The 25,342-nt window shown below is 42.5% G+C and overlaps 1 protein-coding gene and 1 long non-coding RNA gene across 3 annotated transcripts; one reads left to right on the top strand and one right to left on the bottom strand.

Moving 5' to 3' along the window:
• Positions 1 to 1,343: 1,343 nt before the first annotated feature.
• Positions 1,344 to 24,453, bottom strand: ABHD10 (abhydrolase domain containing 10, depalmitoylase). 2 transcript variants are annotated; one of them, XM_087894929.1, is made up of 7 exons: positions 24,278 to 24,453; positions 22,525 to 22,708; positions 20,896 to 21,007; positions 19,756 to 19,893; positions 14,466 to 14,581; positions 9,745 to 9,812; positions 1,344 to 1,448 (listed from the first exon to the last, which is right to left on the bottom strand). In XM_087894929.1, exons 1-7 carry the CDS (start codon positions 24,375 to 24,377, stop codon positions 1,384 to 1,386), a joined length of 783 nt encoding a protein of 260 aa, XP_087751055.1. In that variant the 5' UTR covers positions 24,378 to 24,453; the 3' UTR covers positions 1,344 to 1,383. The 2 variants fall into 2 exon arrangements, with proteins under 2 accessions (XP_087751055.1, XP_034269224.1); XM_034413333.3 differs by lacking the exons at positions 1,344 to 1,448; positions 9,745 to 9,812; positions 14,466 to 14,581 and adding an exon at positions 17,397 to 18,030 and having other exon boundaries at positions 24,278 to 24,452.
• On the top strand, positions 9,780 to 12,570 carry LOC117663298 (uncharacterized). Its single transcript, XR_004590669.3, has 3 exons — positions 9,780 to 9,914; positions 12,259 to 12,324; positions 12,444 to 12,570. It is a non-coding gene; the product is annotated as an uncharacterized LOC117663298 (long non-coding RNA).
• Positions 24,454 to 25,342: the final 889 nt, after the last annotated feature.

Here is a 25,342-nt window from a genome sequence, read left to right as displayed (position 1 = left end):
TTTATCCATCCACCCATCCATCCACCCATCCATCCATCCATTCATCGGTTCATCTATTCATTAATCCATTCATTCATGTATCCATTTATTTATTTATTCATTTATTCATCCATCCCTTCATGTATTCATTCTTTTATTCATTCATTCATTCATTCATTCATTCATGTATTTATTGTTTCCTTCATCCATTTCTTAAGAAAACTCATATGGCTGCCCAACTCACTCAGGGCGATTCTGGGTGGCTTACAGAAATAACTAAAAAAGAGTTTGATTTAACAAAATACATAATAGGAACTGACAAAGGGGAACACCCAGCTGAGTACTGTGCGTCATATTTTAGTTTATATATTTTTAACCTGTGTTTGTATTATGTGTTATATTGTTTTATTACATTGTTGTAAACTGCCCAGTGTCAGATAGCTCAGATGGTTGGTGTAGAAATTTAATTAATTAGGACCAATAGAAGAGAATTTTTGTGGTACAGATTTGAACTGTGGGGTCCTTGGTGACCTCTGAGCTGGGTGGTTTTATTGCAGGCATTTCATGGTCCAACTAGGTAACATCATCAAGGCTAGAAGGGAGTGGGGTTTGTGGAGTGAAGGAGAAGAAGAGGGAGAGAGGAGGAGGAGGAGGAGGAGGAGGAGGAGGAGGAGGAGGAGGAGGAGGAGGAGGAGGAGGAGGAGGAGGAGGAGGAGGAGGAGGAGGAGGAGGAGGAGGAGGAGGACGACTATGAGGTCCTTGGTGCTCTATGAGTAATATCAGCAGGAAGAAGAGGAGTTGGAGGAGGAGGAGGTCTGTGGGATTCTTGGTGCTTACTGAGCTTGGTGGTTTTCTTGCAGATGTTTCACAACCCAACCAGTTAACATCATCAGTGCTAAAAGGGGGAGGTGTCTAGCCTTACTTCTAAGCCTAACTCTTCTAGCACTGATGATGTTACCCAGTTGGGTCATGAAACATTTGCAACAAAAAACCCATACTCAGACAGCACCAAGGACCCCTCCAATAACCTAATAGGTGGAGAGTCAAGAGCTCACTTAGGAATGAAGTCAGAAAAACGTGAGTTTACCAATCTCTTTGACCCCAATTCTGTCTCACTTGGTGATATTGGGGCCAGTGTGCAGTTCAAGCCCACTTTTATCCCAAGTTCATGTTAGCCTGGGCAAACCATGATCTCTAAGTTACAGGCTGCTTTGCAAACTGATTCATCGTTGCATGCATCTCACCAGCTAGGAAATCCCTGTTGTGTAGTCACACACTCTTCAGAATACACCACCGTTTTTCCCCAACATCTTTATTTTGTGGCTGCCATTACCTCTTCCTGGGCCAGGTGTTTGTGGCTTCTGTTTTTTTTTTGTTGTTGTTTGTTGTTTATTTCTCCTGGAGTTACGAAGAAGAAGAAAAATGGTGGGAAGAAAAATCCAGTCCAGTTCCAAGCCGGAAGGACGACTCTGGAAATAAAATGGAGGCAGGCCGCATTGAAAGGAGGTCTCTGTTGATTTAGTTTCCAGAAAGTGCAGTAACCGCAGCAATATTTAAGGAGTGGCTGACAAAACGGCTGATTAAATGGGTGGATTTTCATAGGGTTCTGGGTTGTGTTTGAGATGCTTCAGGGGGGTTGTGCAATGTAATGAGCCTTGTGTCTCTTGCTATTCTAAAGGTGGTGGGTAAATTCTCTTAGATCCTAAAGGTCCTGTCCTGTCCTTAGAGTTTGGGTGGGGGATGTAAATTCTTAATCCCATGAGTCCCATCCTGGGGGAACTGTGGTTGTAGGCCAGGCTTTCTATGGATGGATATTGAATGAAATGCTCCAGTTTTCTCCATAGATGCAAAAGTATCTCATTCATAAAATTTAACTGTTGGAGGGACCACCTGGAATGTTTTCCTGGTAGTGGAGAGAAGGGAATTATTTGATCCTAGGAAAGCCTCCTTCTCTCTGTGTGTGTGTCTGTGTCTCTCTCTCTCTCTGTGTGTGTGTGTGTATCTGCTGACTTCCTACAAATTCTAAATTATGCTTCTTAGTGACCAAGGAAACTTAATCAACTCTATTATTTGAGGGGGAAGAAAAAAATGGGAGGCCAATTTGTTGTTGTTTGTTTTGCATTGTGTTTTGTGGTTGCTGCACAAGCCGCGAAGTGCTACCCCGAACAGCAGCAGGAGGCTGATTGGCGTCAGCGCAAGCCTAGGCTTTGCAGGAGGGATCAGTTGAATGATTCACATCAACTCTTCTTTCTTTGTTTGATTTAGCACCGCAGTGCAAGCTATCCAAAACTTGATCATGTGTGTAAGGAGGAATACAAATTTGGGGATGCTGGGATATGCTTTTGAGCCTGGACACTTTGTTTGAAGCTATTTTCTACCTGGTCCAGTAAGAAATTAAAAGTCAAAAGAGCTTGGCTACAAGTGACAGTGGGTGAGAGAGGGAGGGGAGGGGAGAGGCTGAGGAAGAAGAGGCAGAGAGAGAGAGAGGGAAGGTGAGAGAGAGGAGAGTGAGACGGAGAGGAGAGAGAGAGAAAGAGGGAGGGAGATACAGAAGGTGAAAGTGAGAGAGAGGGAAGGTTACAGGGAAGGAGAGGGAGGGAAGCGGAGAGTGAGAAAGAGAGGGAGGGTGAGAGAGGGTTGGGAGGGGAGAGGGAGAAGAAGAGGCAGAGAGAGAAAGAAAGTGAGGGAGGGGGAAGAGGGAGGGAAGGGGAGAGGAAGAGAGAAAGAGAGGAACTGGGAGGGTGAGAAAGAGGAAGAGGAGAGAGGGAGGGAGAAAGAGAGAAAGAGAAAGGGAGGGACGGGAGTGGGAGAGAGGGAGGGAGAGAAAGAGAGAGAGAGAGAGGGAGGGTGAGAAATTCTCTAAATGGAGTACTTCATTGAGTAATTCATTTATCGATAATTCAGATCATGATTTCTCTAGCTTGGTGATTTTCTTCTCCTTAACCAGCAGATATTGTCTGATCTCTCCATATTTATTCTTTTAGGAAGTTGTTCAGCTACTCTTTTATTTTATTTTTATTTTATATCAAATATATATACCGCCCTTCTCCCTAAGGACTCAGGGCAGTGTACAGCCAAAGTAAAAACATAAACTACAAACATTAAAATACAATTAAAAAGATATATATATTTGGCCCCATAATTAAAAGCAATGACAAAACAATTAAAAACAATTTTAAAAAAAGTGTTAGGCCAGCCCGGCTTGCTGAAAAAAGAAAGCTTTAAGGGCACGGCGGAAGGCACCAAGGTCTTGGATTCTCCTTATCTCTGGGGGCAGCTGGTTCCAGAGGGTAGGTGCCCCCACACAGAAGGCCTTCCCCCTGGGGGTCACCAGCCTACATTGTTTGGCTGATGGCACCCCGAGGAGGCCGTCTCTGTGGGAGCGCACAGGTCGATGGGAGGCCATCGGTAGCAGCAGGCAGTCTCGAAGATATCTAGGTCCTATGCCATGGAGCGCTTTAAAGGATATAACCAACTCTTTGAAGCGCACCCAGAAGACCACTGGGAGCCAGTGCAGCTCACGTAGGAGAGGTGTTGTATGGGAGCATCATGCAGCTCCCATAACTACCCGTGCAGCTGCATTCTGGACCAGTTGGAGCCTCTGGGTGCCCTTCAAGGAGAGCCCCATGTAGAGAGCGTTGCAGTAGTCCAGGTGAGAGGTGACGAGGGCGTGAGTGACTGTGCATAGGGAATCCCGATCAAGAAAGGGCCGCAACTGGTGGATCAGGCGGACCTGACAAAAAGTCCCCCTGGCTACAGCCGTCAGATGTTCCTCCAAGGACAATTGCGTAACCAGGAGGACTCCCAGATTGTGAGCACTCTCCGAGGGGGCCAAAGACTCGCCCCCAATAGTCAGGGATGGAGTCAACTGACTATATCGGGATGCCGGGAACCACAGCCACTCAGTCTTGAAGGGTTGAGCTTGAGCCTGTTTCTCCCATGAGCTGAAGGTGATATTCAGACAGGCCAATGAATACCTGCACCGTCCTGATCTACGAGAGAAGACCATTGGGATAGTTTTCTTCTTGGAGGTGAGGAGACCTTGGGATGCACCCCAACATTCTGGAGCTCAAGGATTCACCAGAACTTTATGGTTAGAAACTAGAAGTTGTGGGTGCTCCATCACTGGAGGACTTGAAGAATAGACTGGACAGCCATTTGCCTGACATTGTAGAGCAGGGGTCCTCAAACCTTTTAAACAGGGGGACAATTCACAGTCCCTCCGACTGTTGAGGGACCGGACTGGGTGGGTAGGTGTGGCTAGGTGGTCATGTGACTGGATGGACGTGGCCAATTTAACTGTCCATTTTTTTGCCTTTCTCCTTCCTAAGCTCCCATTTAAATTATTTTCAAAGACTTTTAACTTAAAGCAGTACTTTACAAGCCCAGAGCTGCTTTTCAAGGCTGCACCATCGAGATCACCCCTCAGCTGGCCTTACAGCTGCCTCACTGGAAGATAAGGCCCATAGTTAGGGGCTGGGCAAGGGGTGGGGCTTAATCACAGTACTCCGCAGGCCAGATACTTAGTTTGAGGATGCCTGTTGTAGAGGGTCTCCTAGTTGAGCGGGGGGTTGGACTAGAAGACCTCCAAGGTCTTCTGCTATTCTGTTAATTGGTGGAATGGCTTTCCTCCAGAAGTTGTTGGTGGGGAGGGAGGGGGGAGGGAGGGAGGGAGGAAAGAAGGAAGGGAGGGAAGGAGGGAGGGAGGGAGGAAGGAAGGAAGGAAGGAAGGAAGGAAGGAAGGAAGGAAGGAAGGAAGGAAGGAAGGAAGGAAGGAAGGAAGGAAGGAAGGAAGGCTCAATGACCACAATTCCTTTTCTTCTTTGCATTATAGGCAGTTTTGTATTCTTACAGCTAGCATTTACACTACCTTTTGCCATGTTATAGTCCTTGACATATGACAGTCATAGAACCTCCAGTGGTCACTAAGTGATTGCAGCAGTCCTTAAGCCAATGCCGTAGTCAAATATTTAGGATAAACCAGATCTTTCAGTAATTTCCTTCTAAAAGTTGTCCTCGACTTACGACCGCAACTGAGCCCCAAATTTCTGTTGCTAAGTGAAACAGATCTTAAGCACCTTTTGCCCCATTGTACCACCTTCCCTGTCACAGTTGTTCAGTGAATTGTTGCAGTTGTTAAGTAAGTCACACGGTTGTTAAGTGAATCTGGTTTCTCCCCTGACTTAGCCTATCAGCCTATCACAAAAGGGATCACGTAACCTCAAAACACTGCAACCGTCATAAATATGGAGCGGCAAGTACCCAAATTTTTATCACATGACCGTGAGGATGCTACAGTGGTCATAAGTCTGAAAAATGGACGTGTCCCTTTTGTCAGTGCTTGGTCACTAACCGAGGACTCTATTTTCTTTTTCTCTCCCCGTAATGGCTGAAAGTGGCATCTCTTAGCAGAGGCTCTCAGGGAAGTTCCCTTCCTTTGCTTTGCTAATTCTCTGTATCTCCACTCTTCTTCCTCAGCTTTTGTATCACCCAGAAGTTGGAAACTTCTTTAAGATGCTTCTAGATGTTCTCCGCGAATGGATGACTCAGCCGTATCCTCTCATTCAAATATTTATTGTTCGAGGACTGGGGTACCTTATGCAGCACCCCTTTGAGGTAAGAGATGGGGGGTAGGAAGTGAGTGGCTTCCAAGCAGTTGGGAAATCTAAAAATTGTCGCTACCGGTTATGAGGGTGTGGCTTGGTGGGTGTGGCCAACTTGATGTCACTCACTGTTAGAGCCAGCTGCTGCACATTCTGAAGCACATTTTGCCCTTCTGAAGCCCCCAACGCTTTGAGTTTCCCTCCGCCATCTGGCTTGACTGCCCAAGTGAACCTCGGAGCCTTCCCTTGCCCCCCCTCTCCATCCCGAAAGGCCGCACATTCTCCCCCCCCACCAATCCTCCATACAAACCACCTGCCCCGTTTCTGCAAAGGCAGAGGACCCCCCCGCAGGGTGATCCAAAGTGGGGAGGGGGATACTGCAGAAAAGGCTGCCTTCCACCTGTGCCTTCCATGCTGGCTCACGGGGCTTGGGGCTCCGAAACAGCCCATTGGATTCCCACCCAGCCACCTGCTTGCTCTCTTTGCAGATCTTTCTCTTCGGCCTGGGTGGCAACGCTTACCCACGTGGACCAGTGTGCGCTGCATTTGGAAGGGCCTGGCATTTCCCTCAGCTGCAAACGCTGAGATTTGAGGTCTACAAATCGTGTTAAAGGGTGAGCTATTGAAGGTTGCGTGGAAGGGAAATGAACTGAACGTGAGACAAAGAGAGCATGGGGAAAAGACTTCCTTGGTGGCCAGTTCCATTCTAAACTTCCTGTAGAACTCCTGAGGCCAAAGGGCTTTAAACGGGGCCCAGGAACCCAAAATCTGGCTTTCTCAGAACTTGCACAGGACTCCCTGTCACCTGTCACATTTGCTTAGGGGGAGGGTTTGAATCCCAGAGCGACGGGGAAGCAAGCGCCTTTTAGTTCATCGCTAATGCCTCAGGGTTGGGGTGCACATTCACCTGAACCCTCCAAGCCTCCATCGGCATATGGAGCTGAAGCTAGGCGGGCCAGGGTGGGATGATGCAGTTAGCCGCGGCCAGGGCCAGCCCTGCGCTCTTTCCATCCCACGCTCAGTTCATTTCCCTTCCATCCAACCATCAATAGCTCACCCTTTAACACAATTTGTAGACCTCAAATCTCAGCGTTTGAAGCTGAGGGAAACGCCAGATCCTTCCTGGAACAACCCACTGCTCTCCCTCCCCACCTGGCTGCAGATCTTCACTTGCCCTCCCGAAGCACCACCGCCATTGTTTGCTTTCATTTCGCGGCAGGAGAAGGAAGAAAGTGAATGGCAGCAGTGCTCAGGGAGGGCAGGTAGAGGTCTGCAACCAGGCAAAGAGGGAAGGCGGTGAGAGAGATGGCGATGGCCCCTTCCACATGCAGCGAACAGAAGAGGCGGTGGGCAAGGCGACCCCAATGTGCCTGTTGTTGGGGAGACACAGCGATTGCTTGGCCAGGGTGGCCTCAGTGGGGCTGCATCGACCTCTCTACCCATGCCATGTCTGCCCATGCCATGCCATGTCCCACACCCACCAGCTGCACGACCACAAGTGCAGTGACCTGATCCTTACACTGGCCCTCCTGGGTAAGCATCGCCGCCTAGGCCAAAGAGAAAGCGCCACGGGCTCCATGATTGTGCCTGGACCTGGCCCACTCCTCACACATGGGACTGCTGCCCAGCTGGCAGCTTCTGCGCCTCTCGCTCTGCTTCTTCACCGCCGGGAAGCAACTCCATGGGCTGAGTTCCCGGAGTGGTGCCAGCAGTCAGCTGGGATGATCTGCAAAGAGAGCAGTCAGGTGGCCAGGAAGGAAGCCAGTGGGCTGCTTCGGAGCCCCAAGCCCCACAGAGCCAGCACGAGAGGCACGCAAGCGTGGGTGGAATGCAGCCTTTTCTGCAGCATCCCCTTCCTCTCTTTGGATCACCCTGAGGGGGGGCAGCTCTGCCTTTGCAGAAATGGGGCGGGTGCATATGCAGCAGCCCCGGGATGCCCGCTGCCCTTTCAAGAACCACCGCAGTGCCGCCGTTCGCTTTCTTCCTTCTCCCACCATGAAATGAAAGTGAATGGTGGCGGTGGTGCTTCGGGAGGGCACCACAAGTGCAGCACCATCCAGGACATCAGCTTGCCCTCCTGGAGCACCGCCACGGTGGCGCCGCCCCTCTCAGCCCCGGAGCAGCGGCTGCATCTCTACCAAGGGCCGCCCACCCACCCACTGGCCAGGCCAGGCTGGATGGCAAACTCGGAAGGCAAGTGGGCATGGGGACTGCCAGGAAGGCAGCGTGGAAGGTAGACAAGCATGGCAGGGCTGCGGCGAAGGGAGTAGGCTGTTAGCTCCCTTACCCACAGCCCTGCCATGCTTGCCTGCCCTCCCGTGGTCTTTCACTTGCCAGCCTTCGCAAGCTGGCCACAGGGATGCCAGGAAGGCCGCATGAAAGGCAGGCAAGCATGTCAGGGTTGCAGACCGCGCACTAGTTCAGGGACATTGCTAGCCAGCAATCACAATGGGTTTGCCAAACCAGCCCTAATCTACGCTACCGGTTCGCCTGAACCGGTCTGAAACAGTAGCATTTCACCCCTGCTTCCAACATAGTAGCAGGTGTGACCTCACTCTCTGGGAAGTCTGCAAGGCTGGAAAGGATAGAAGAAGGAGACGAAGAAGACAACCAGCAGAAAGAGGATGCATTCAGCTAAAGTGGTGTCTCTTCTACAAACATGGGTGCACCCCTGGAAGATCTGAAGGATCAAGTTGAGACTAGATCCTCTTGGAGAAGATCTGAAAACAGAACAAGAAGCTGGAATGGATGGAAATTAATCAAGGAGAGAACCAACCTAGACCTAAGGAGAAATTTCCTGACTGTAAGAACAATTAATCATTGGAACGACTTGCCTCCAGAAGTTGTGGGTTCTCCATCACTGGAGGTTTTCGAGAAGAGACTGAACAACCATTTATTTGAAATGGTATGGGGTCTCCTTCTTGAGCAGGACTAGAAGACCTCCAAGTTCCTTTTCAACCGTGTTATTCTATGTTCTGTGGGTTCTATGTGTTTGTCATGATCACTACTAGACTCAGAGATCTCCAGTGACCGTGTTTAATTGCTCGTTTCTTTCCCTGTTTCCTCCAGAAGAAGATCTTAGAGCCAGTTTTCATGCCTGTCATAAACTGTGCCTATCACCCAGAAAAGAGTATAGCTAAGGAAGCTCTCTGGACCCTTCAGACATCTTGATGTAGCAACCTATGGACGCAAGGCTGTCAATCTTATTCCTCTCCAATTGAAATATTTCCTGACGTAAGTCAACCAAATCACGACAAACTAGTTTCTCCCCTCTCTCTCCCTCCCTCCCTCCCTCCATCTCTCTCTCTTTCTCTCTCTCCCCCTCCTCCCTCCCTCCTTCCCTCTCTACCTCCCTCCATTTCTTTCTCTCTCCCCCTCCTCCCCTCTCCCTCTCTCCCTCGATCTCGATTTCTCTCCCTCCTCCCTGCCTCCTTCCCTCTCTCCCTCTCTCCCTCCCTTTCTCTCTCTCTCTCTCTCTCTCTCTCTCTTTCTCCCATAAAGATGGCCTGAGTACCATCTGCAGAATTCTAATTTTATCAAAAATCTTAGAAATTTTTAAATAGTTCAGCAACCACTGTGTTGTGCTCATCTAAAACAGTGTATAAACTTGCAGATGATCCTTGAGCCCTTCTAGAGAGCTGGAGAAGTGCCAGATGAAGTAGAAGAGAAGGAAGGTTGCCATTTTCTTCAGCTTCACCAAACCATTTGTCCACCTAGAAAATCTAGAACACCAGACACCCTATCTAAAAAAATGACAATTCTTCACATCTAGAAAATCTAGATTGGTGTTGCTTGATTTCAGACACTTTAAGCTGTATGGACTTCAACTCTGCTGGCCTGAGAACTCCAGAAGGAGCTGCTAAGATTGAACAACACTGGTGTAGATCAGTATTTTTCAACCTTGGCGACTTTAAGAGGTGAGGACTTCAACTCCCAGAACTCTCCAGCCAGCATACTGGAGTTGGAGTCCACAACTTTGGGGCAACCATGACCTGGATGATTGACCATCTCCATGGACATTGAACTGGGAATAAGTGTGCTCTGAACTTGTGTGTTCTCCTGAAAACTTAAAGAAACTTCTGCATGGCAGCCACCAACCACCCCAAGAACCCAACAGTTCAGCATTGAGCTACATCAATTTTCTGCTATTGAAGGGACTAACCTGTTTGTCTTCCTTTGTAGGATGACATCGAACTGAAGAATACCTCCATCACTATTTTTGGCATGCTCCTGTAAGGGGTGAAGGAGATACATAACAGTAATGTGACCAAAAATATTCTGAACAGCCTTGTTCCACTAGTCATACAACTGGCAAATGGTCGGATGAAAGAGGTGAGTTGAAGGGCTGCAAAACTTGAGCTCCTGGTCTGTTCATGCTCCCTTCTCTATGAGCTCACTCTGTACCACCATCTTCACTCAGAGCAATGTGGTTGTACCACGTGGACCCCCTGGAGAATGCAAAGAGATTTGGACAATCCTGAAGTTGTGAGCTCCTTGGTGCTCCCTGAACTTGGTTGTTTTCTTGAAGATCTTTCATGAACCCAACTAGGTGACAGCATCAATACACTAGAGGGCAGGGTTTAATCTCTCCTTAATCCCCTATCATTTTGATGTAGGTGTAGGTTTTCTGCTTTGTCCTTCTTTGATTAGGTATTGTTTTCTGCTTTATGGTTTGCCTAGTACCAATAGAAGAGAATCAGGGTTGAATTGTGGGGTACTTGGTGCTCTCTGCTTGGTTGTTTTCTTGCAGACGTTTCATGACCCAACTACGTAACATCATCAGTGCTGGAAGGAAGTGGTTTCTCTGTTTTTATATATGTGGCTTGTCATTTCAGTGTGGGTGGGAGTGATGTTTTCTTCCTTTTATTTCCCTTATTAGGCAATTATGAATAAACAGGGTCATGTGATCCCCTTTTGTGACCTTCTGACAAGCAAAGTCCATGGGGAAGCCCGATTCACTTAACAACTCTGCTACTAACTTAACCCCTGCAGAGATTCCCTTAACAACTGCGACAAGAATGGTCGTAAAATTTATTTACTTTATTTTATTAAATTTTTATACCGCCCTTCTCCTGCTGGACTCAGGGCGGGGCACAGCCTAGAATAAAAAACATCCCAATACAAAATTTGAAATTTTAAAAGAATTAAACAAATTTTGGGCCAAAATTAAAAACCTCCCGACTAAAATCCATTTACAATTAAAAATATCTAAGGGGGGCGGGGTGTTACGCCAGCCCAGCTTGATGAAATAGAAAAGTTTTGAGGGCACGGCGAAAAGCACGGAGATCTGGTATCCTACGTATCTCCGGGGGCAGGTCGTTCCATTTCCCCCCAAATGGGGAAAAACTCACTTAACAACGGTCTGGCTTAGCAATAGACATTTTAGGCTCAGTTGTGGTCGTAAGTGAAGGACTACCTGTAGAGAGATTTGGCACCTGGTTAGCTTGTCCATCATCCTGTTGGAGATCTTGAGAGAGGTCTCCTTTCAGGACGGAGACGCTGTGGTCATCAGATTAATAGATTAACAGAGTTGGAAGGGAGCTTGTAGGTCATCTAGTCCAACCCCCCCGCCCAAGCAGGAGACCCTACTACACCATCTCTGACAGATGGCAGTCCAGCCTCTTCTTGAAAGCCTCCAGTGATGAAGCTCCTAGAACTTCTGGAGACAACTTCTGTTCCATGGGTTGATTGTTCCCACTGTCAGGAAATTCCTCCTTATTTCCAGGTTGAATCTCTCCTTGAAAAAGTGCAGAGGAGAGCAACCAGGTTGATTAGGGGATTGAAGACTAAAACAGATGAAGAACGGTTACAGGAACTGGGCATGGCTAGTCTAGTGAAGAGAAGGACCAGGAAGCCTTCTTCCTTGCTATGGTTTCCACTTCCTGTCTCCTTCACTAAAAGGACTGTTATAAGTCGAGGACTACCTGGCCTGTATCCCTCTCTATTGTGTAGGCAACCCCACAGCAGTGGTTTTCTGTCTGGAAATATTTCCATGCGGCCTCCCATTCTAGTATTAACTGAATTCAATGCTGCTTAGGTTTTTTTCCAAGGTGATGTTTTTTTTTTTTTTTTTTTTAATTTGATTTATATGCCGCCCTTCTCCGAAGACTCAGGGCGGCTTACAATGTGCTCAGCAATAGCCTTCATCCTTTTGTATATTTATACCAAGTCAGCTTATTGCCCCCACAAACTGGGTCCTCATTTCACCTACCTTAGAAAGGATGGAAGGCTGAGTCAACCTTGAGCCTTGGCGAGATTCGAACCCTGCAGTAATTGCAGGCAGCTGGTCTTAATAACCAGCTTAATAGCAGGGTGCCTTAACTGTTTGCACTGTTTGCACAGTCATAGAACATAATAGAGTTGGAAGGGACCTTAGAGGTCTTCTAGTCCAACTCCCTGCTAAAGCAGGTGACCCTATTCCATTTCAGACAAGTGGCTGTCCAATCTCTTCTTAAAAGCCTCCAGTGAGGCCTGGAGACAAAAACACATGAAGAACAGTTACATCTAGTCCTTCTTTTCATTAGACCTCCAGACATACCCAATTCCTGTAACCATCCTGTAAAGTCCCAAAGCGACTGTTCCAAGTGGAAACCAATGAATTGCGTGTTTTTTTCTTGAATCAGTCGATTTAGCCATCTCTACTAACTGCATCAATGTTTTCTTTTTATGTGCCTAGGCTGCTGCACGCAATACATGAAACTGGATGTGGTGACTTCCAAACAAATCGAAGAAGTTTTCCTCTGTGAGTTTCAAAGTTCCCTCGCTTGAAGCAAGGAATTTTTCTCTAGAAGCTCTGTCGCTGATCAGGGCTGGTTCTCATGGTTGATCCCGGAAATCATTTGTTTTCTGGATTCGTTTCAGGTCCGGGATCTGCAAGCTGATTGCGAAGCCTTGGTGGTTTAGGCTGCAGCTGATTCAATGGAAGAAATCTTTCGGCAGTGTGGCCATCAGATCAAGCCGGGTCTTATTAGTAGTCAACTCCTCTCCAAAGTCAACAGGAGGATCTCCGAGACCAAGCAATAATAGTTTAATAATTTAGTAGTTTACTTTATTGTGATGGCACCTCGTACAATGAAATTAAGTGCCATCTTCACTGTATATTATACTTTTAAAAAATCCTATATAAATAAAACAAAAACATACCTCCCTCACATTGTATGCAATTGAATTGAAAACCCTGATATTGCGTTAATATTGCACAATACAGAAGAATTCAATATAGTTACTGCTCTGGGATAGAAGCTGCTTTTCAGCCTATTTGTCCTTGTTTTTATTGTCCTGTACCATCTGCCAGATGGTAATAGTTCAAAAAAAGGGGGGGGGGGCAGGATGAAATGGATCCTTAAGGATGTTTTGAGCTTTCTTAAGGCAGCGGGAGCTATAAAGCTCTCCCAAAGAGGGGAGGGAGCAACCAATGATCCTCTGGGTACCTGCCTTCCAGCTGGTATTTGGGGAAAGAGAGGAAGCATGGAGAGAATTCTTACATTGTGAAGGACCACGAAGGAACATCGTGGAAACAGGACCTGGCAGGGAGATTGTGGAAACAGGCCCTGGAGAAAGACAGGACAATTTAATTTCAGAGAGAGAAGGTTCCATGAGGTCACAGAGCCACAGGTGCCAATGGAGAAGAGTGGTAGCAACCATCAACCATCGACGATGTCTGGAACATCTCCACTCTTGGTCGTCTTCCAGCAGAAATAGGAACGCGTAGAGTAGGGCAGATGCAGAGAACTGCACACTCCCCTGGGGGAAGATCTAATGTCTTCCAAAAAGATGCTCATTATTATCCACATAGATGGAGCATCGAATAAAAGCCTTCATGAAAACCTCTGGATCCCAAACGCGTCTTCTCATGGTCCCTGATCGTGTTTGGAAAGCATGTGACATTTGTCAACTTAGTTTGTTAAGCCAGAAGGTGGCCGAGCACTGGTCCCCTCCTAATATCTGTTACAGGCAGTCCTTTCAACTTTCAGCCGTGAATGAGGCCGGCCTTACAGGTTGTAAGTTGCACCCGTCATAAACCAGGTAACACTGGGTCCATCCCTGATTTAATGACCTTTGAATGGATTAAGGGAGTTGTTTCAGCTTCAGCACAGCCTAATTAGCACAAGTTGATTGGATCGGCCTCCTGACTCTCAGATGATTTGCTCTCAGCTGTTTTGCGCAGGGCTCTGCTGCTTGCTGCAAAGAGGTAAATTGCTGGAGCAGATTTTTGTCCCCTTGTGCTAATCAAGCTATGCTGAAAACGAAAATGAAAGTAAAGCAGGCTGTTTGCTGTAACAAGGCAAAATTGCTCAGAGGCAGAGGGAGGTTTCTTTTTCTTCTTTTCCTCACCAAAAAAGGTAGGTGCATCTTATACTCCAGTGCATCTTATACTCTGAAAAATACGGTAGTTCTCAATTTATAACTGTTCATTTCGTGTTCGTTCGAAGCTACAATAGCACTGTAGAAAATGATTTACAGTTATTTTTCACACTGATGACCATTGCAGCATGGTTGATTTCCAACAACCTAAGCTGGTCCTTGACTTACGATTGAGCCCAAAATTTCTGTTGCTAAGTGAGACATTTTTAAGTGAGTTTTGTCCCATTTTACGAACCACTCTTGCCACCATTAAGTGAATCACTGCAGTTGTTAAATTAATCACACCGTTGTTAAATGAATCTGGCTTCCCCATTGACTTGGCTTTTCAGAAAGTCACAAAAGTTGATTGCATGATCCAGGGACACTGCAACCGTCGTAAATGTGAATCAGTGGCCAAGCATCTGAATTTTGATTGCATGACCCAGGGAAATGCTGTGGAAAATGGTCCTAAGTCACTTTTTTCAGTGCAGTTGTAACTTTGAACGGTCACTAAATGAGCTGTTTTAAGTCAAGGAGTACCTTTCTTCAAAGCGGCCTTGGTTTCCTTTCTTTTTGTTCTCCACTTTCTGCCAAATCTTTCCAAATTCTTCCAGAAGATGGTGGCATAATCTTACAAGTCTTCCCTCAGCCAAGTTCTGTAAAAAAATAATAATCAGAATTTGATTTTGCAATTTTGGAATTTCCCAATATATATGGTATACCTTGTTTGGACTTTCTGAACATGTCCCAGCCAGTTTCTCAGCATGGACAGAGGAGGGCAGAGAACAGCAACAAAGATGATTAGGGGACTGGAGGCTAAAACATAACGAAGGACAGTTGCTGGAATTGGGTGTATCTAGTTTAATGAAAAGAAGGATTGGGGGGGAACATGATAGCAGTGTTCTAATATTTGAGGGGCTGTCACAAAGAAGAGGGGGTCAACTTATTCTCCAAAGAACTTAAAAGCAAGACAAGAAGCAATAGACGGAAACTGATCAAGGAGAGAAGCAACCTAAAATTAAGGACAAAATCCCTAACAATGAAAACAATTAACCAGTGGAACAACTTGCCAACAGAATTTGTGAGTGCTCTATCACTGGAGGTTTTCAGGAAGCGATTGTACAGCCATTTGTGTGGGATAGTATAGTGTTTCCTGCCTGAGCAGGAGGTTGGACTAGAACCGTGACGGCGAACCTATGGCATGCCTGCCCAAAGTGGCACACGAAACCATGTCACCCATCACTTACGGCCTTGCCTGTTTGTCTTCCAGGTCTCTGGCACGCATGCACACACAATGATCAGGTGTCCTTTGCGTGCGCAGCAGTGCTGAAAACTGGTCTGCGCATGCACGCCAGCCAGCTGATTGTTGGGTGTGCATGCGCACCAGACCCGGCAGTTCAGCTTTTCCAGAGTGTGATCCCTTCATGCACGGAGCAGTGTGGAAAAACCAGATTGTGCATGCATGCCAGCCAGCTGATTGTTGGGTGTGCATGTGCACCAGAACCCAGAAGTTCAGCTTTTCCAGAGCGTGATCCTTTCACGCACGTGGCAGTGCGGAAAAACCAGATTGCGCATGCGTGCCGGCCCTCTGATCATTGGGCGCACATGCGTGGTAGAACCCGGAAGTTTGGCTTTTCTGGAGCGTGGCCCCAATGAGCACGTGCGTGTGCGTGCAACATTTCCACGTGACCTTTTTGGCACTCGGTGCCAGAAAGGTTCGCCATCACTGGACTAGAAGATCTCCAAGGCCCCTTCCAACTCTGTTGCTCTGTTATTTAAATAGCTGCCCAGTCTCCTCTTCAAAACCTCCAGTGATGGAGCACCCACAACTGCTGGAGGCAAGCAGATCTAGAAATGGTCCCAATCCGCTGAACATTATTCATTGATTAGTTATCCCGCCTTTAAAAGCAGTCCTCAGAACATCAGAAACTCTGTAGTTACTTCTGGGTCCACCTCTCAGCTGTGCAGTGGCGATAGAGTTGGAGCTGCTGTAATAGCTCCCTCAGTGGCATCGGTCCTATCCAAGGCATCCACATTCTGGCTGCTATTGCGGAAATGGCAAGCAAGGTGGAATCGGCAACGGCACTCACTCTGGACATGACACCTGGTAAACAGGGGTTCCCTCCCTCTGCCCACCTGAATGACAACCGCGATGTTTTGAGGTTGACAGTGGGTAGATTCTTAAATATGATAGCTGCTACATATTTATTCTGTTGCTATTATTTAAAGTGTCACTTTTTTCATCCTAGAATACTATGCTTTATTACTAATATAATTCTACATTTTTAAGTGTCTTTCGAAGTCTATAATTGGAGAGGTATGAGATTGGTTAAATAAGCAAATAAATGCCCCTAATCACTTTCATACATCTTAGCGTTGATGTACAAAAAATAATTACAGCCATTTATTCAATCGTAACTATGAACGCAACAAGATTTCAAAGCCAACTCTCTGGCTCACTCAGCTGAAAGGAACATCCTTGGCCTTCAGGCATTTTTGCATTATATGAGTGTGTGTGCGTCTGTGTGTGTTATGCATATCAAAAAAAAAAAGGAAGACATCATTTGCTCTAGATTCTGCTTTCAAATTTACTGCTCAACAGCCAAGATAGAACCAACGTTAAAATACTGAAATAATTAGATCTGTATAACATTAGTTTTATATTGCCCTCATTTCCTGCTAATGTTTGATTTCTGGAAAACAAGCTATTGGGACTTTGTTTTAAGCCAGATATTTTCTTTTTATAACAAATTTGAGACTGAAAGCCATTCCAGACCTATGTATTTCTCCTGTAAATACTTCATGATTAATTACTCATGGTGAATTTAGGTCCACTGCTTTCATACTACTGCCTAATTTTTGTGATTTAGAACATTTTACAATGTCATCTGCATTTCATATACTGGTTAAAGTCTTTTAAAAACTATGCGCTTAGGCAATTCTATTTGCAATAGTTAGCAACAAGATATCTACAGACTGTCATACATTTAGCTACTGAATATTTGAATCTTTAATTTCATCATCCATGTCACCTGTTTTGCAGCTGAAATGGATTCAATGTTTGCCTTGCAACATACAAAGTCAGCCATTAACAACAGGATGTTAGTAATTTACTAAACTCCTGCTGTTATGGTTGACTTTTAATGGTATCTGAATTTATTTTCTGTTCAACTAAGGAAAAACAATTCTACATATACATAGCTTTTGTAAGAAATAAAACTTTGAACATAGAAATAAAAATTAATAATTTAAATTAATTCAATACAGAGCATACTTACCCCTAGTTTTTAATATTTTCCAATACTAAAAAATACCTGATTATATATGTATACACATAAATACACATAAGAAATAATTTTAGCTACAATTCTAACATGCACAGACAACTTATACTTCACAAATCAATTGGAAGAACAGTATAGTTTGTATTTAAGGTATAAAAAGGAAAATAAGTCATGCTTCACCCAAAGATAAAAAGCATATTATTTATTGACATTAATATACCAGAGTACAAAATATTAGAAATGCATATTGCATAGTGATGATTTGCATGTGGTAAAATGTGGTTAACGGTAGCATTTCTTCTCATTTTATTACTTGTGCAAATGCAGCATTAAAGAAATAACTGTATTTACAGAAAAAAAAAATAAATTAAAAAATAAGAAATAATTTTAAAGCTCCAGGTTCTAGTTGACCAGTCACCCTTTTGAAATTATTTTCTTTTTCTCTTCTAGAACCATTTGTAAACTTAGATACAACACAATTCACATTAAGTACTTAGCTGCTCAATTAAATCTTCCACAGTATACACAATAACTTTGATATCATCTTTCTCTTTCATCCGATGTTGGCCAGATTTGCGGAGAATAATATCCACATCTCCACTGACAATATTCTCTGCAAGTTTCATAGAAATCTGCCATGGAATATCTTCATCCTTTAAGCCATGGATAAGTCTTACAGGACACTTAATAGGTAGTGGACTGCTCAACACACAGTGATTTTCTGCTTCCTGAATGAGTTCATATGGCACAGAGTAAAATCCTTCTTCACTGTGTTTGGTTGGGAGTTTCCATTCACCCTTTTCTTCTATTTCTTTTTTTGCCTAAGATGTTAAACATGCGTAAGGTTGATATACTGGAAAGAAAGGCAGAAATGCAGGAATGGCACTCTATAAAGAATGGATGGTAACATTTTATAAATTAGTGCTCAGTACTCAGAAGCCAACCTCCCAAGCAACAATTTTACAAAAGTAACCACAAAATGTTCTCAAAATTATTATACTTTGGCTGAAAATATACATTATCCACAGTACCTACTGAAGTTCCAAACAACATTTGAAACACACTCATGTACAATGCATGAAAATCCTTTAGTCTGAATACTTCTTAGCATGAATAACTGAACAATTTCTCTTTCTGAAAGAGGATTCTGGTTCACATAAAGTATTAATATAAACTCTTGGAGATTTATTAGACCTATCACAAACCTATCTATACGTAATATCACCTCCCAGCAACTAAAGTCTTATTTATTTATATATTTGGTTGCTTATTTATTCCTCAATGTTTACAGCAAGAAAAACACAATAAAAATATAACAGCCAATGAAAACACATGCAAAGTAGGAACTAAACCAGTAATCAATTATTTCCCAAAGGCCCCCAGAACAGCTGTTTGATTTTTTTTTTAACATTTTCTGGAAGGCTAACAATGAAGGTCACAATCTAATCTAGAGAGGAAGCATGTACATAATATGCGGACTGAAACTGAAAAAAAATGCAAAACTGTGTGGTCCTTTTCACTTGCCTTTCACAGATTTGCATTAAATTATGGTATTAGGAACATTAGGCTCCATCCTAATGACTTGAATGGCTTTACTGCTCTTTTAAGGCTCACAAAAACATCCCTTCTTCAATTAAGTGTTCTATTCAAGAGCCAAGGTGGCGCAGTGGTTAGAATGCGGTATTGCAGGCTAATTCTGCTGAGTTTAAGTCTCACCAGCTAAAGGCTGACAGTCTTCCATCCTTTCGAGGTGTTTAAACTGAGGATCCAGATTGATGGGGGCAAATATGCTGACTCTGTAAACCGCTTAGAGAGGGCTGTGAAGAGGTATATAAATCTAAGTTCTATTGCTATTACATGGAACCAACTTTTGTTCTGGTTTGTCAAGACAGCCAAAAGGGACATAGACAAACCTCTTAAGTGATGGAACTGATATAAGAGAGAAACCTTTTTGTTTCATTGGAGTCCACTTGTTGAAAAAATAAGCAGATAATATTGCAAGGTGTTGCTCCAGGAACTATATCAAATTCTGTCCATGAAGAGCAAGATTACATTGAATCTGAGAGCTTTATCACAAAAAGGTTCCACTAACTTCTTTCTGCTCAACATTTCCTAATAAGCTTTAGCTCATCATATTTTATCTTTTATTCACTGGCTTAGATTCTTCACTGACCTCACATCAATTCAATCCTTTGGGTCTTTACCTGAATCATACACAATGGAAAGTAAAGAATGATTGCAGTAAAAATGAAATTTTGTAAACCCTGAAGCAGGGTGAAGCAGCAGTTTTGGCTTAACCATTTTCAACTTGGTTTGTTGGGATAACCCTAAGTTACTTCAGTTACTTCAGATATTTTAAAAGGGGGCTTTTTAAAACATTACCACATATACTTTACATAATAAAAGACTATTATTCTTCCTAATCCTCAAGTAGTACTCCTGTTCCAGCTGACATCACAATTTCCCAGGTCCTTAACTAGGATTGTATATTCAAGAAACAAGAGGGTACACTTGCATTTGAATACCAGATCTATATTGCTACTTACCTCTACAGGAAGTTGTTGAAAAGTTGATACAATATGGTCTGCACCTACAGCTATTCCAACTAGTGCAGCTATTTTTTCTGGACGGGCAATTGCAGCATGAAGCATCAACCATCCACCCAAACTGGAACCAACTAAAATCTTAACATAAAAATATTAATAGCACTTTTGTTACATAAACAGCTCACAGACATATACATCAGTATACTTAATAAGATAAATTACAGAACTGCCTATTAAATATAAGTGTTATTGAACATGGAACCGTATTCACAGTATTTTACATATCTATTATTTTTAATAAGTCAATATACAAGAGGCTTGTTCACAGTACCATATAATTTTAAACTATAGTTGAATAATGTTACTTATATTAACAATGTGAGCTAGTTTAAGGAGATTTTGATTATGTGCCATCAAATCATTTTTGACTCCTAGTGACATACAAAAGAAATGTAATGAAAAAAATAAAATTAACTCAAGACTCCATGATTTCTTCACATAAGCAAAAATTGCATAGTACTATGATATTCATTCATCTATACTTGGCTCATTTGGAAATAAACAATAGCACAGTAGTTAAACTGGAACTTGTATTAATAAGGCTTATTATTTAGCATAGTTTCAAACTTTTCTGTATTCTTAAAGCAGTTTGATTTAAAAGGCGATTTTGTAGAGATAATAAGCAACAATGCTAACACAGTAACCATCACCAATCAAAAGTATTTTACAAATCAAGACTATATTTGCCAGGATGACACAGTGATCCAGGTTCGAGAGAAATAAAGTGATCTGGATTGTACGAAAGTGATTACATTCCACCGTCAGCAATTCCTTAAATATGTCTCTCTTCCTAAGCTTATATAAAAACATTATTTGTTTTGAAGGAATGCTAAAAAGTGCTATGAGTAAGCTTAGGCAAGTTCTGAACCATCTTTTCTCTTTTAAGCATGGATAGTTGAACAGTCTTTATATCAGCTTCTCTAAAACAGCAGCTATTGTATGAATATATTCATCTATTTTCAAAAAGAAAGAAAGAAAGAAAGGAAGGAAGGAAGGAAGGAAGAAAGGAAGGAAGGAAGGAAGGAAGGCAGTAAAAGTTGAATAAACATTATGCTTTGTTTAAAAATAAAGCTAGGCAACCTGTGGTCCCTCTGTGAGTTCATCCAGTACTGAAAGCACATCTTTCCGCCACTTTCCTAAAGTACACTCTTTTACATTGCCTTCTGAATTCCCACAGCCTCTGTAATCAAACCTGTGAATTAAAAAAAAAAAAAAAAGAGTCCAAATAAAGTTAGGGTTTTACAAGCAGCACTCAATGGGGCTACCAATAGTTATCAAAATAAAGATGTTATAATTTCTGTTCATGCAAGAGTTGCAACAGAAATATTCTTGACAATTCTGATGCTTGGTACATACGGTACTTACAACTGAAATGCATGTCTAATTATTCTTTCACCACTGTCTCAATACTGTCAACCATATTATCTCTTGGAACATATGGTTGATATGGGGTATGTTATTATACAAGTCCCAGTCCTAGTTGGCTGAATATTTTCTTACAGTGGTAATGTATGCTTGACCTCTTCGCTGATTTTGTCAGGGCCCTAGTTTGCACCTATATTATGTATACTGGAAATAATTTGACATGTAAATGCTGGATTGTTTTAATATGCAAATGGCATCTAAACTTTACACTTCTTTTACTAATGTTAAAGAAGCTATAGAATCCTAAATCTAAATATGGATGAAGGACTAAATGCAGGTATATAAATGGAAGCTCAGTTCTGACAAAAAAAGAAACAGTTCTGACAAGCAGATGAAGAATTTTACAAAAAAAGTATAACCACTTGCTCCGGAGTAGTGTTTCTGAAACTTCTTAGAATACTCATAGATCCAGTACTACAAGATTACATTTCATCAGTGACCAGGAATGCTTTATATAGCCTATGCCCTATGTCATATAAGGTATCTTTTGGGAGATAATTATAATAATTAATGCCTTTATAATTTCTTATTTGGATTACTATGATGGGCTTCATATTATGATATTTTGATATTTTTGCTTTGATATTTTTATTATATTCCATGATTTTATTATTATTCATTTCATTAATAATTATAGCTTTCCACTTCAACAGACTCTGGGTATCTCATAAAATCTAAAAATAAGTTAAAATAATGAAAGTGGACAAAACAAAATAGCTTGGATTAAAAATAGCCATTAAAATACAATGTGAGAGCCCTTCCCTGCTGCTAAACACATTGGCCACGAAGCCATGTTTTAAGGGCTTTTCAGCACCTCAGGAGAGGGCAAGCTTTCTAAGTTCCACAAAATGGCAGCAGAGAAAGGACTCGGAGTTTGTTCACTCTGTCTGAATGTATCAAATGGTAGAAACAATGGGAGATGGTCCTTTGGATAACCAGGTCCTTGTTGATCCTACCTTTATACTTCGCTGTCATTATACTTCACTATTATATGCCACACTTTCCATAAAGGATAGGTTTGGATAAAGAAACCCACATAGCAGAAAATAAAAGTTACCAGTTCCCCTTTAGAGAGCCGTAATATTCTATATTAGTTTTTGCCAATTTAATGAGTGGATTATCATGCTTATGTTTTTCGCAGTATTGTTAATTTATATATAACATTAAAATACCCGACAGGCAGTGAATGGGATTGATAAATTTAACAACAAAGCAACACTTTAGAAAGTCATATATAAATTAGTTAATTACATATCACCAAGCAATAGTTTTAAAAAAATATACCTTACAAAAGCATGACCAACTGATTTGCAGAAATCTTCTAATGCAAGTGCCTTTATACCATTCATATTTGAAAAAATACCGGGCAGGAAGACAACCCCTGGACTCCTCCCTTTCAGCTTATTATAAGCTAGTTTGGGTTGATCAGGCCGGTTAAGCAAACTGTGTGAAGATTTCTGTTTACAGCCTAAACAAAAAAATCAGCAAACCATTCATATTTTGGTGACAGTATTAAAATAATTTTTATGCAAATAAAAAGAAACTGACATTGATTAAATCCACACATTAAGGCTGGAATTCACAACTTTTCATATGGAGTCACTACATAAAGTTTGGGGCATGTTTTAGGATCCCAAATACTTTGAAATGACATCGTTGAATCTAGGAAATTTGAGAAAATTATTCTGATGTATAACCTTTTATTAATTTTATATGATGTTCAACTCCTAGTTTTACAATATCCTCCTATTTCACTCTTTCACAATCTCCACATAGTGTATTTGTGGGAGGAAATTCATGTGCTAATGTCTGGCTTGAAACTATGTATACGTATTTATAAATATAAATATATTTTTAAAAAATCTTTAAAACGTTTGGAGGGAGTTAAAACTACTTAAGCAGCACCTCCCACTCATTACAAAAAAACAAAGGTCAGAGTTGTTTTGGTACACATCCTAACAAGTCATAAAATTAATCTAGTGTGGAACCTACCAAACAACACACTGTAATAGATCTGTGAATGTCCAATAATCTTTTGCCATAGACTAAAAGCTAACCAGCTCGCAATAAAGAGGTATTCCTTAAGTGAACCTGGATTACAGATTTATTAATCTACATAAAAACAGACAGTTTTTAAAGTTTATTTATTTCAATGGTTGAGGCAAAAACAGGAATTTAAAAAAATCTATTTTTACGAAACCACGATTTAAATTTTTTAACACTTAACATGTAAAGGATGGAATTATAATTTCAGATGAGAAAATAAACAGTGTTTTGTAATAGTTTTACAATGTACTTGTAAACTATTTTCCAAGGCTGCAGGGTTTTACAAGGGAAGGGATACTGATAGTGATTTGTGATGGCTCTTTCCAACTTCAACATTCTTCCTTCTCTTCTGGAAATACAAATCATCTGATCACCTTCAGCAAGTGTGACGGCACTAATTGGCTATTCTGAATATTGCAGCCAAATACATCTGAAAGCCCAATAAACAGGCGTACAGCACTCAACATGCATGTTATTACCGATTTTTGCTGTTAACAATAACATAGCCTAGATAGATAGCGCAGGTAGACTGACTTACAATAACTGCACAACGTAAATCGGCATTATTCGTGTATCTCGGCAGCAGGTCTATAGAATACTTTATACCCGCACAAAAAGCAGCACTCTTTATTCATTCTTGAATGTAACATGTTCAACCTTGAAGATTCCACGCAATGAAAGGGGATTAATAGGGAATTGAGACTCGATTGAAAGAATTTAGTAAAACTAAAGCTCAACGTTTTGGGGAAAAAAATCTGTGATTTTTTTTGGGGGGGGGGGGAAACCACTATGACCGAAGAAAAATAGCATATATTCTTTCCCATTGATGTGTAAAAGACACGTGCATTTTCGTCGAGGTGGCATCAATCGAATCCCGATCTTAATTACAAATTAGCGCCAAGTGGAGGCGTCTCCTCGGTCGCTGCCCTTTTCCTCTATTCGGCTTGTGGGACGAAGCAGGATCTCAAGGCCTCGCCCACTCCGCACTTACCCAGCAACTGAGGGAAGCCTAAGCCTGTTCTACGGGCGAGAGGGGAACCCCATTTCTGCTTCCCCCGCGAAAATACCCTCGTAACGCCCGCTACTGCCATGTCCCTCCTGCCCGACGGCGGAACTGGCACACGCCTTTTCCTTCGGCTGCTTTGCCAGAGAGAGAGAGCATGCGCAAAAGGAGGGAGAGGAAGCGTCAATTAGGCACGCGCATGCGCCAACTGGGTACCGCTCTTGCTTGTAGAACAACGAAAACTGCTTTTGTCTCTGTGGTGCATATCTCTATGAAATACAATAGAGCTCCAAGCCTGGTTTCTCTATGGTAGATCTTCCAAGAGGGAGATGTATACATTTACACTCACAAATCTGTTCTTTGCAAATTTTACTGGTGGATTGGTTGTTCACTTTAGATTTTTTTTCTGTTTTCTTTTTTTAATAGCTGACAACTGAACACCAACCCCCCCCCCTCATTTATACATCCATCTGATGAAGCCTGCTTTTGAGAACTGGATTTAAAAACTAGTCTGAAGACCGTGATGTATGTTAGACTGATGCTTTGAAAATGTAAATAAAACAGAACATGATATGAAATGTGTTACTAAGGCATACATTATTATCTTGATATGTTAGTCTATAGAGGCAAAAAAATCAGAAGAAGTCTAATAACACTTTTTTTCAGCTAGCAAATTGTTAGAGCATTTCAGTAGTCTAGGACAGTCCGATTAGTGACTGTTTTTGAATAAGAGGTTGTTGAACTCACACACATCAGTTGATTCGGGCAATTCCAAAAAGTTTCAACAAACTGGATTATAAAAAAACACTGTAATTATTGATAAGGTAGTTGTAATGTGTCTCACATGTAATCTGCATAACTACCCTATTTTATCAAGCCACTCAATGCATTCAATGATCGGCAATTTCACACAAACTTTAACAAACTTTGTTAGTTGAAAAAAAATGGTATCTGACTCCTGTTACATGGTTATTTATAAGAATAATTTATATAGTCTTTATTAAATTGTCAGAGATACAGATGTTAATTATATCATGTCCCTATTTATAAAGG

The sequence above is a fragment of the Pantherophis guttatus genome, chromosome 5 (assembly GCF_059756535.1).
Source record: "Pantherophis guttatus breed Tessera chromosome 5, ASM5975653v1, whole genome shotgun sequence".
Classification (NCBI taxonomy): domain Eukaryota; kingdom Metazoa; phylum Chordata; class Lepidosauria; order Squamata; family Colubridae; genus Pantherophis; species Pantherophis guttatus.
This window is presented reverse-complemented; position numbering and strand designations above follow the sequence as displayed.

Excerpts from the sequence above, each read along its gene's own strand:
- ABHD10 (XM_034413333.3), bottom strand. The coding sequence starts at position 24,377 with ATGGCAGTAGCGGGCGTTACGAGGGTATTTTCGCGGGGGAAGCAGAAA. Across the intron at positions 22,709-24,277 it reads AGGCTTCCCTCAGTTGCTGG|GCTGTAAACAGAAATCTTCA; the intron begins GTAAGTGCGGAG and ends TTTTTTGTTTAG. Across the intron at positions 21,008-22,524 it reads GTTGGTCATGCTTTTGTAAG|GTTTGATTACAGAGGCTGTG; the intron begins GTATATTTTTTT and ends TTTAATTCACAG.